A 12,910-nucleotide genomic window follows, 5' to 3' on the forward strand; every position below is an offset into this window, starting at 1 on the left:
CTACATGTTAGAATTCCCTTTGGCAGCGATTACAGCTGTGAGTATTTTGGGGTAAATCTGTAAGATTTGCACACCTGGATAGTACAATATATGCCCATTATTATTTGTCAAACTCTTCAAGCTGTGTCAAATTGGTTGTTGATCATTGCTAGACAGCAATTTTCAGTTCTTGCCATAGCCTTTCAAGCCGATTTAAGCCAAAACTGTAACAAGTCCACTCAGGAACATTCAATGTCGTCTTGGTAAGAACTTCCAGTGTATATTTGGCAAGGTGTTTTAGGTTATTGTCCTGCTAAAATGTGAATTTGTGTCCCAGTGTCTGTTGGAAAGCCAGGTTAACCAGGTTTTCCTCTAGGATTTTGCCTGTGCTTAGCTCCATCTCATTTCTTTTTATCCTGAAAAACTCCCCAGTATTTGCTGATGTCGAGCAGCCACCACCATGCTTAAAAATATGAACAGTGGTACTCAGTGATATTGCCCCAAACATAATGCTTTGTATTCAGGACAAAAAGTTAATGTCTTTGCCAGATCTTTTGTGATATTACTTTTAGTGCAAACAGGATGCGTGTTTTGAAATATTTTTATTCTTTACAGACTTCCTTCTTTTCACTCTGTCATTTAGGTTAGTACAGGTGCACTGTCACGTATACTCCTTCTCCGCCCTCTAGGTCATCAGGCTGCTGATTATCCCGCACACCTGTCACCATCGTCTTGTGCACCTGCGCCTCATGACACTCACCTGGACTCCATCACCTTCTTGATTATCTTCCCTATATCTGTCCCTCCCCTTGGTTCTTTCCTCAGGTGTTATTTACTTTTTTAATGTCGGTGCGTTGTTTGTGTTTTGTGTTCATTATTTATTTTATTTATTAAAACACTCACTCCCTGAACTTGCTTCCCGACTCTCAGTGCACTCGTTACAGGTGCAACTTTCACTGGGGATGGGAGGGACATGACACCCCAGTTTTATCATTGCACTGTGATACAAAAAGCGGCAACTGTGTGCTGTGTGTGGACCATGCAGATGCTTCAAAGTGGTCGGGTAGGCTGTTTGGCAGTTTCAGCCAGCTGGATTTAGGACCGCGCGGACACCACAGTGCTTGCGAACAGAGTCAGCTGTTGTCTGTGTGTGTTGTGATTTTTCTCAGAGTTGTCAAAGCAAGCAGATCAGAAACTGACTACTCTTTATTTGACTGATGAAGCTGGCAAGGCAACTGCTGTTTCACTTAGCAGAAAAAAAAGTATTAATTCCTAGCTAGCTAGCTCACTAAATGTAACTATTCTCTTTGCCTCGATCACACTAGACCTTAATCAAACATTGAAACCAGCAGCCGATATTGAAGACCGATATTCTGACGTTTCAGTATAGCAATGTAACATTATTGATGTCAGCTTCCCCAAGTAATTCTCTACTTTTCACAATGACACGGTATAAACAGCTCTACAGGTTTCACTGTCATGGTGCACAGTCAGTGCACAACACTATGCTCATCATATCTTAGCAGAATCAGATGGTGACGGGTGTCCCAGCAGGGTCTCAGGTGAATTTTGCAGTATATTATAACAATCAGTGAATGGATATGAAGTTCCATCTTGAGTTGATTGGTAGGCTACAGTTAGAGATCTGGGAATAATGGTCATTTCAATTATTGAAGCATTGATGTACCCCAAGGTACCTCTTTGTCATCTGAGCAGGATCAGATGGTGACATGAGTCTCAGCAGGGTCAGGCAGCAAGTAAAGACCAGTCTGTGACCGCTGACATGACATTTTTGAGATGCAACACTTTATTCTCTCTGTGCAGCAAACACTGGACAAACCAGAAAAACTTCAAAGATCGAAACTATGTTATGGCAGTCAGACAAACCTCTAAAGTTGTGAGGAAAACCTGGGAGATGCTATTGATGATGATGAAGAGATACAGATGTAAGACCATCCAGCTCCCGCTCAGCCTAACCTATTCTCTGTCCTGGCACTCCAATGGTGGAATCAGCTTCCCACTAAAGCTAGGACAGCAGAGTACCTGGCCAACTTTTGAAAACATCTGAAATCCTACCTCTTCAAACAGAATCTTAAAAAATCCATCTCCTCATCTCGACCCCCCCCCCCCCCCCTCCAAACAAACATGTTTTACAAAAAAGTATAAATACACTGTACTTTCTATGCCTGTGATACGTGGTTGTCCCACCTAGCTATCTTAAGATGACTGTAAGTCGCTCTGAAAAAGTGACAAAAATGTTACATGTTTTAATAGAACATACCTATACGCCAGTGAAACTGAATAGCATGCACTCTCTGGAATGTATTCCTCTAATGGAGTTGTAAAACACAAAAGGGGACATATTTGCATATGTTATGATCTTGTGAAGGCTGGAGGAATTCTGGCATGTCTATAGATTCTCCCTTCTCCCTGTTTTTGATTGCTTGGAAATGTTGATACTGGAGACTGTTATAAGAAGAAACTGTGTAACCATAGCATTTATAGCGGCTAAGAAATGCATTACCATTAATTGGAAGGTTGGTTATCCTCCTACAATGTCAAAATTTACAGCAGAAATGTCAAGTTATGTATCGCTAGGTTTGATTTATTACAAGATTAAGGGTATACTGTGCAACTTTCATAGGGTCTAGGTGCCTTATATGGAATACTGTATGACAAAAGGAGTCTGTATTAAAAACATTAGATTTGTTGGGGTCAAGCAGTCACAAATGTTTTTTTTAAATTATGCCACACGAGACACCTGTTGGATTTATGCCTGTTTCAGTGGACTAATCCATTGAGGCCGTAGTGATGCCACGGTCCAAGAATATGGGGAATGTGGCTCAGATGCACAAGGCACGTCTCTCTCCAGAATGCGATCTCTCCTGCCATTTTGTGGGTATTCTTTGCTTCGTAACTTTATTGTGTGCATTGTTTGCTATGTCTATAAATTCCCCATGACAAATATCACCGGTAGTAGCCTACATTTACAGTTAATTCCCATAATCTCTTATCTGCAATGTTTATTTGGTTACGGTCATTTCTGTTAATGCATTCAATATATTATTATTACAGTCATTTACCGTTCTTATTGTCGGAGTGGACCTGTGTTTTGCAGAACTCACAAGCTATGCTACACCTGATTACGCATATAAAAGTATGACTAGTCTACCTGGCATGCACACAAATGTAGGCCTATAAATGTGCTCATTTGGGGATGTCTCATATTATTTCTGATTGTCTTAACTCACCACCACTAATAAGCTGTGGAGCTTCTCAAATTAATTTTTCTTCACCTCAAACAGCAACTAAACAAAGTCTGTTTTCAGAAACAATTGAGAATGACAATAGTTCCTCAAAATATTTGAACAATATTTACAGTTCGCCCCTTTTCGATTACCACTCGGCATAAAAGGGGATGTAATGTAATGCTCTGATCCAGTGTAAACATAAAATACCTGATTACTTCTTATCCCTTACACAAATAGCCTACAGCTGTGTCTGTCTCGAGCTCACTGGCGCAGGAAACTCTAAGGGCCCAGAATATTTTATATAATGTTTCAAGTTTCCTAGTGTGAGTTTCTGGGCGACCCAGTTGGCAGTTGATTGCAGTTGTTGCAGAAAGGCCATGCGGAGACAATGTTGGATTATAGGATTTTGTTTTTTCTCAACAGGATATTTTTACATAGTTGGTAATGACAATAAAAGTTACTTTTAGAGTTGTATCATTTTAATGTAGATTTAGATAGAACCACAGATACAAAGACTATTATAAATTAAATTAAACTTAAAAATTTAAAAATTTGTAAAAAAAAATTGCATATGAAAAACATAACTGGCATGCAGATTGGTAGAAATGGCAAGATAAATTGGTGTAGCCTATATTACCGGCAATTTCAGGAGCTTAAAGGCAGAATCTGCGAAGGCAAGCAGCAGCGGGAGAAAAAGGGTCAGAAACAGTTTTAAAAAAATCTCTGGCTCCCTCGAATCATTTGTGTGTCTTCATTATTTAATCAAACAGCATCACATCACATAAGCATCAAAAGCATCACATAAGTTCAGTACATATAGTTGATTTTAGTTCAACACATAGGGTGTGTCTATATATGAAAAAATGCATGTTTAAAAATGTTGATTGGTCAAAAGAAAAGACCACCCTTGGTCGACTAAGATTTTTTTCCGTCAGCTACAGCACCAGTAGAAATGCAGGAAATTTGCTTTAGATGCCTCAAAAAAATTGAAGGAGGACCCCCAGACCCCCTGCCACGTTATGTCCTCCCCACTTTTAAAACCAAAGTTGCACCCCTGGTTTAGTATAGATACACACGGCAAGGCAATTGCAAACCGTAGTCTGGCTTTTTTATGGCGGTTTTGGAGCAGTGGCTTTGAGTGGCCTTTCAGGTTATGTCGATAGAGGACTCGTTTTATTGTGGATATAGATACTTTTGTACCTGTTTCCTCCAGCATCTTCACAAGGTCTTTTGCTGTTGTTCTGGGATTGATTTGCACTTTTCACACCAAAGTACATTCATCTCTAGGAGACAGACCGCGTCTCCTTCCTGAGCGGTATGACGGCTGCGTGGTCTCATGGTGTTTATACTTGCATACTATTGTTTGTACAGATGAACGTGGTACCTTCAGGCGTTTGGAAAATGCTCCCAAGGATGAACCAGACTTTTTGAGATCTTGGCTGATTTTTCCAATGATGTCAAGCTAAGAGGCACTGAGTTTGAAGGTAGGCCTTGAAATACATCCACAGGTACACCTCCAATTGACTCAAATGATGTCAATTAGCCTATCAGAAGCTTCTAAAGCCATGACATAATTGGAATTTTACAAGCTTTTTAAAGGCACAGTCAACTTACTGTATGTAAACTTCTGACCCACTGGAATTGTGATACAGTGAACTATAAGTGAATTAATCTGTCTGTAAACAATTGTTGGAAAAATTACTTGTGTCATGCACAAAGTAGATGTCCTAACCGACATGCCAGAACTATAGTTTGTTTACAAGAAATTTGTGGAATGGTTGAAAAAAAGAGTTTTAATAACTCCAACCTAAGTGTAAGTAAACTTCCGACTTCAACTGTATGTGTATTGCACAAAGCTTGCTAGTTAGCTTGTAAGAAGGACTAGTGAGCTGTATCCATCCAAATAACAACTATAATATTCTTCTGCATTTGGATATTTATGCAAACCTGGAGATTCCACCAAGTAGATGTAGATATTGCCATAGGATACTCCGGGCCATTTGGTAGGGTTGTCTGCACAGCTGGTCTCTGGCAAGTTAAAAGGACATATAGGCAAGCCAAGAACAATCAACTTTCTAAATATGTACCTCGACCATTCAGAGACAGACAAAGACTGGAGGAAGTTACACGACATATTTAAGACTAGCGATTGAAATTGAGATGAACTTCTCTCGCTAGCCAGCTAGATGTCAACTAACCGGCAAAAAAAGCTAGGAGTAAACAAACAGTGATGTAAGTATAATGCGACAGCTTTACTAGCTTTACTGTCATGTAAAAATGTAGAGTGTCAGAATAAGTATCATGCAAATCATTTGCTGTTGTGACAGCCAAGTATGTTAATAACGACACGTGAGGCTGCTGAAAATGTTTATTTATTGAAACTACAAAAAAGTGTCAGTTTGCTGAGAATGCCATGAAAGTTTGGCTAAATACATGGGAGTAATGCGAGTACCTTATTGCTGTACCCTACTGGGGGCCTGGTCACATTAAGCCACGCCGAGCCGTGTGCATCTATTGTGGAGTAACAACATTTGAGATCCATCCTCAGTTTTCTCCTATCACAGCCATTACAATGTGTAACTTTTTTTTTAAATCCCCTTTGGCCTCATGGTGAAATCCCTGAGCGGTTTCCTTCTTCTCTGGCAACTGAGTTAGGAGGTACGCTTGTATCTTTGTAGTGACTGAGTGTATTGAAAACCCATCCAAAGCATGATTAATAACTTCACCATGCTCAAAATGTGCTGAAATGTATCCTGAACATATTTTGACATACCATAACAAAGGGGTTGAATGCTTATTGACAAGACATTTAAGATGACATTTTTTTTATCAATTTGTAAAAGTTTCTACAAACTAAATTTCACTTTGACATTGTGAGGTATCAGTGGCACACAATCTCAATTTAATCCATTTTAAATTCAGTCTGTAACACCATTTTTGGGGGGGAAAAGTCAAGGGGTGTGAATACTTTCTGAAGGCACTTTATGCCAGCTAGGCTACAATGGTTGTAAAGCGGATTTATCTGCTTAATTTAAAGAACTAAGCAATACATATACCAGCAGGAGAAAGCTGGGATCCTCTTTTAAAAAGTGTCCACCCAAAGCTCTGTTTTCACCCTCGATTGCGTATTGACTGGGCTTATAAGAACACTTTTCACTTGGCTCTATTGGCTATGCATGGGCTCTCCAACCCTGTCCTAGGCTTATAGGCTACCATTAAGAGTTATATACAATAGCCACAACATCAAGAAAACATGTGCAACTGCATGTATTTTCATCAGGCAGAACCATAACGCACTGAATGACAGAACACTTGGCTTGGAAAGTTGTCTATTAATCAGTTACCAAAAAGCCAAGCTTACATTCATCTTAAATATACATAGTTGACATTTCCACCTATTGTATTTCTGTGTTTACAGGTCTATATTTCCATGATGCATTAAGATATTATAATTATTGTTGTGTATGATGGGCAGACAACTGACTACTTGTATTCCACATTTTAGCAATATCAGAGTTTGTTAGGTTACATCCCCCCCTCTAGCCAGGCATTATTCTACATTTTTTTGTTAAGGGGGCTTGTAACAATATCTATCAATGTAATCACTTTTTCAGTGAAACATCATAAATGGGAGACATTAGGAGAGTGAAAACATGGTTGTGTTTTGTTGTACCTGGGGGGTAGGGGTATCACAATTGTTTGGAGGCATTGCCACTAGCCTAGTCTGTGTACGGATGCACTCTGCGGCCCAACAGCAAATCAGCTCCAAGTGATTCACATGCATAATAGAAAGATATACACTGAATGGACAAAACATTAGGAACACTTCCCCTTTTTGTCCTCAGAACAGCCTCAATTCATCAGGGCATGGACTCTGTAAGGTGTAGCAAGCGTTCCACAAGGGATGCTGGCCCATGTTGACTCCAATGCTTCCTACAGTTTGTGTCAAGTTGGCTGGATGTTGTTTGGGTGATGGAACATTCTTGATACACACAGGAAACTGCTGAGCGTGAAAAACCAAGCAGTGTTGCAGATCTTGACACACTCAAACCGGTGCACCTTGCACCTACTACCATACCTCATTCAAAGGCGCTTAAATCTTTTGTCTTGCCCATTCACCCACTGAACGGCACACATACACAAACAATCCTTGTCTCAATTCTCTCAAGGCTAAAAAATCATTCTTTAACCAGTCTCCTCCCCTTCATCTACACTGATTGAAGTGGATTTAACAAGTGACATCAATAAGGGATCATAGCTTTCACCTGGATTCACCTAGGTCAGTCTATGTCATAGAAAGAGCGGGGGTTCCTAATATTTTGTACACTCAGTATATGTGATCGTACACAAATGTAAGCAAGGTTTGAAATTATTATGTTTTAGTCAAATATTATATCTGTTTGAGCTTCTTGGGGTCAATTTGCAGTTTACAAATGTTCCGGTCCCCTGACCATCCGCTCAAGAAAAAATTGGCCAACGGCTGAATCTAGTTGATGATCCTTGGTCTAAACCCATTCAGGTCCCCTGTCGACGGCTATATTTCACTCCTGTCCCTGCCTCCGTCATTCTCAGTCTCTTCGCATCGTCTTCCTCTCACTCTCTTTCTACATACCGCTCAGGCGCTAATGGCTTCCGGTGGGGGCACTAAGGCAACAGCCAATAAGGTGGCTGTATGCGCTGACACGGTACCTCTGGGTATCCTGGGATACGTGTATGTGATCTAGGATGGATTAGTCTTTGTCTATGTGTGAGGGAGAGAGAGAGAAAGAGAGACAGAGACAGACAGAGAAGAGAGAGAGAGAGAGAGAGAGAAAGAGAGACAGAGACAGACAGAGAAGAGAGAGAGAGAGAGAGAGAGAGAGAGAGAGAGAGAGAGACAGACAGACAGAGAGAGAGAGACAGAGAGAGTTAGAGACAGAGAGAGACAGAGAGAGAGAGAGAGAGTCACTGGGTTTAGGGCTGAATATAGAGAGAGACTGTGAATGGGCAGTGGAGGTTTTGTGTTAAAGTATGGCTAAGACACTAAACTATATTATGTGGTACTACCATAGAGTTACCATAAAACTGGACACAGACAACGGTCATATGACACTTGAACAGATAAGAGAGTGGACAAACTGTGAAGTCAATACAGTTGTATAATGCCTGAAACATATGATTTAGGAAAGCTGTCTGCATACCTGGGTATCATAACTTGTTAGTGACCAAGGTAGTATAGAAAGGGCACTTACTTGCATCGGGGTGGACGGGGGGAGTGGAGGGGATGAAGGTGGGGAAGAAGAAGGAACGGAGTGAGCGATGGTCAGAGGAGTGGAGGGGTGAGCGTTGGGTAGGGAGGTTCTCACAACTCCCCACACTGCTGTTGATCTTCAGGTGCTGAGGCTTGGACTTCTTCTGCTTCACTCTGAAACACACACACAGCAGAATGGTTATACTACCATTAGACTGTTATGAATGGTTATAAACTACAGTTAAAGAGTTTATACTGCAAGTATACGGTTAGAAAACAGTTATAGACTTCTATTATACAGTTAAATGTCCGGTATATTTATAGTTCTTATACAATAGATATACTGTTATTAAATGATACACATATTTGTAAACACTAATAATATATTATACCGTTAAAATGCTCTTATAATACAATTTCTTATACAACTTATAAAGTACAGTTATAAACCATAGCCATTAGTTGAAAGATACAGTAGAACATGGCAATGGTTATCCAGAGTAAAAAAAAGTCATATTTTACTTTGAAAATGGGGAAAATCAAACAACTTGAGACATCTCAGATATCCTGAGAAATTATATCACTATAAGGGTAATAGTGTTAAACTTTCGACATGAATCGTCACTCTCCCTGAAGCCTCAGCCTCCCCCCACAGAAATGCCAGGGGGAAGAGGCAGTTAGGTAATACCTAGTACACAACCCACCAATTAACCCTAAGGCCTGACAGACAACAACAACAACAACAACAGCAAACATGGCTGCCACCCAATGGGAGTGACTCATCGAGAGAGAGAGAGTACACCGAGAGAGACAAAGACAGAGGGGATGGATGGCTCTTCAAGACACAGGCTGTAAAACTAGGCTAGGTATGGGCTCTGCCACCTAACCAGTCCATAATTGGTTTACACACCCCCAGAGTGGCCAGCAGCAGTGGCCCTTCAGCCTCTTTCAAGCCTCACTGAGGGGTGCTTGTGTCACCCATCAAAAACGAGACAGGAACACTCATCACACACGTATCACTCAGTTCCCCTTGACACTGCTAATGATGAGCCTGCAGTGGCACGTGGGGGACTGGGTTGGAGGTGGGGGGCAGATATAAAGAGTGAGAGAGGGACAGGGTATGTAAGTGGGATGCAGAGAGAGAGAGAGAGAGTATACAAGAGGATGCAGGGAGAGAGAGAGAGAGAGAGAGAGAGGGTGAGAGAGAGAGAGAGAGAGAGAGAGAGAGAGAGAGAGAGAGTATACAAGAGGGATGCAGGGAGAGAGAGAGTATACAAGAGGGGTGCAGAGAGAGAGGTGATGAGGGGCAGAGAGAGAGAGGAAACAAAAGAGTAAGGAAGTACCGTAGTGGGAGACAGACAGAGATGGACAGGCAGAGTGAGACTGCTCATTTGGACTGCAGTCGGTTTCTGGTTGGTATTAAAGCCTGCAAGACTTTTCCTCAATCACTGACACACAAGTCACACAATTAGACCTTTTTAAGCAGTCCTTCGACACATCATCACAATCACTCTCCTGCAATAAGGAAGCTCCCTGCAGGTTATCCCTTTCTCACACAAGCCTTGTGTGGCAATAACGCTAAAACCACATTATGCCATTCAAATCTAATTTGGCCCATTCATCTCTCCTTGTGTCTATAGATGAACCTCCAGTGATGGATAGATTATTTGCAGAGGGGGAAAGAGGTAGAGAGAGACATCGAGAGTGGATGGGGGAGGACAGGTGTCAAGTAAGATGTGAATAATTGTACCCTGTTGCTCAGATCAGTGGCATGGCAATCTGTTCAGTCATTGTGTCACTACTATGTGGAATACGAAACACATGCTACTGTACCATTCCATCATACTGCCAGGCATGGAAGTCTTTGAGGGGAGCCCAACAAAGCAAATCCATGAAATGGATTCCTTACACATGGTGGGTGGCCCACAAGTATACCCTAGCTAGCGCAATAAGCATACTACTACTGGTAAGTATGCCATCATACTGTCAACCATGGTAGTCTGTGGTGGAATTAACATTTGCGGGAGTTCCAATGTCCATGTTATGGATTCCATACTAGCATAAGTAGCACACTACAGTACATTATATTATGTTATGGATAATGGGACACAAGCAATTAACAATAATATAGAAGAAGAATTTGGTGGGTTATTATATTTGTCCAATTTCACACATACAAGTGTGTATTAATACGCACGTGTGAATTGGAAATGTGTCTTTTTGCATATCCCAACTCCTACTGAGACGATCTCGGAGAGTGGAGTCTCAGCCAGGGTCTGTTCCTTACCTTATTACTTGTACTTTGTATCAAATCAAATCAAAGTTTATTTGTCACGTGCGCCAAATACAACAGTGAAATGCTTACTTACTAACCAATAGTGCAAAGAAGGAATTAGGTGAACAATAGGTAAGTAAAGAAATAAAACAACAGTAAAAAGACTGAAAAACAGTAGCGAGGCTATATACAGTAGAAAAGTAGCGAGGCTACATTTTTATTTTATTTTTATTTTACCTTTATTTAACCAGGTAGGCAAGTTGAGAACAAGTTCTCATTTACAATTGCGACCTGGCCAAGATAAAGCAAAGCAGTTCGACAGATAAAACGACACAGAGTTACACATGGAGTAAAAACAAACATACAGTCAATAATGCAGTATAAACAAGTCTATATACAATGTGAGCAAATGAGGTGAGAAGGGAGGTAAAGGCAAAAAAGGCCATGATGGCAAAGTAAATACAATATAGCAAGTAAAATACTGGAATGGTAGTTTTGCAATGGAAGAATGTGCAAAGTAGAAATAAAAATAATGGGGTGCAAAGGAGCAAAATAAATTAATTAATTAAAATTAAATACAGTTGGGAAAGAGGTAGTTGTTTGGGCTAAATTATAGGTGGGCTATGTACAGGTGCAGTAATCTCTGAGCTGCTCTGACAGTTGGTGCTTAAAGCTAGTGAGGGAGATAAGTGTTTCCAGTTTCAGAGATTTTTGTAGTTCGTTCCAGTCATTGGCAGCAGAGAACTGGAAGGAGAGGCGGCCAAAGAAATAATTGGTTTTGGGGGTGACTAGAGAGATATACCTGCTGGAGCGTGTGCTACAGGTGGAAGATGCTATGGTGACCAGCGAGCTGAGATAAGGGGGGACTTTACCTAGCAGGGTCTTGTAGATGACATGGAGCCAGTGGGTTTGGCGACGAGTATGAAGCGAGGGCCAGCCAACGAGAGCGTACAGGTCACAATGGTGGGTAGTATATGGGGCTTTGGTGATAAAACGGATTGCACTGTGATAGACTGCATCCAATTTGTTGAGTAGGGTATTGGAGGCTATTTTGTAAATGACATCGCCAAAGTCGAGGATTGGTAGGATGGTCAGTTTTACAAGGGTATGTTTGGCAGCATGAGTGAAGGATGCTTTGTTGCGAAATAGGAAGCCAATTCTAGATTTAACTTTGGATTGGAGATGTTTGATATGGGTCTGGAAGGAGAGTTTACGGTCTAACCAGACACCTAAGTATTTGTAGTTGTCCACGTATTCTAAGTCAGAGCCGTCCAGAGTAGTGATGTTGGACAGGCGGGTAGGTGCAGGTAGCGATCGGTTGAAGAGCATGCATTTAGTTTTACTTGTATTTAAGAGCAATTGGAGGCCACGGAAGGAGAGTTGTATGGCATTGAAGCTTGCCTGGAGGGTTGTTAACACAGTGTCCAAAGAAGGGCCGGAAGTATACAGAATGGTGTCGTCTACGTAGAGGTGGATCAGGGACTCACCAGCAGCAAGAGCGACCTCATTGATGTATACAGAGAAGAGAGTCGGTCCAAGAATTGAACCCTGTGGCACCCCCATAGAGACTGCCAGAGGTCCGGACAGCAGACCCTCCGATTTGACACGATGGTCGGTAATCTGTTTGTTGACTTGGCTTTCGAAGACCTTAGAAAGGCACGGTAGGATAGATATAGGTCTGTAGCAGTTTGGGTCAAGAGTGTCCCCCCCTTTGAAGAGGGGGATGACCGCAGCTGCTTTCCAATCTTTGGGAATCTCAGACGACACGAAAGAGAGGTTGAACAGGCTAGTAATAGGGGTGGCAACAATTTCGGCAGATAATTTTAGAAAGAAAGGGTCCAGATTGTCTAGCCCGGCTGATTTGTAGGGGTCCAGATTTTGCAGCTCTTTCAGAACATCAGCTGAATGGATTTGGGAGAAGGAGAAATGGGGAAGGCTTGGGCGAGTTGCTGTTGGGGGTGCAGTGCTGTTGTCCGGGGTAGGAGTAGCCAGGTGGAAAGCATGGCCAGCCGTAGAAAAATGCTTATTGAAATTCTCAATTATGGTGGATTTATCAGTGGTGACAGTGTTTCCTATCTGCAGTGCAGTGGGCAGCTGGGAGGAGGTGTTCTTATTCTCCATGGACTTTACAGTGTCCCAGAACTTTTTTGAGTTAGTGTTGCAGGAAGCAAATTT

General features: G+C 41.5%; 1 protein-coding gene across 1 annotated transcript in view; it reads right to left on the minus strand.

Moving 5' to 3' along the window:
- Positions 1-8,283: 8,283 nt before the first annotated feature.
- Positions 8,284-12,910, minus strand: part of LOC116360663 (kinase suppressor of Ras 2-like) — a 73,294-nt gene continuing 68,667 nt past the window's right edge. Inside the window, exons 6-7 of the mRNA XM_031815672.1 lie at positions 8,462-8,634; positions 8,284-8,294 (exon numbers count right to left, since the gene is read on the minus strand). Of these exons, the coding sequence (XP_031671532.1) occupies positions 8,284-8,294; positions 8,462-8,634 (184 nt within the window). The remainder of the gene's footprint in view (positions 8,295-8,461; positions 8,635-12,910) is intronic.

This window comes from Oncorhynchus kisutch, linkage group LG3 (assembly GCF_002021735.2).
Source record: "Oncorhynchus kisutch isolate 150728-3 linkage group LG3, Okis_V2, whole genome shotgun sequence".
NCBI lineage: Eukaryota > Metazoa > Chordata > Actinopteri > Salmoniformes > Salmonidae > Oncorhynchus > Oncorhynchus kisutch.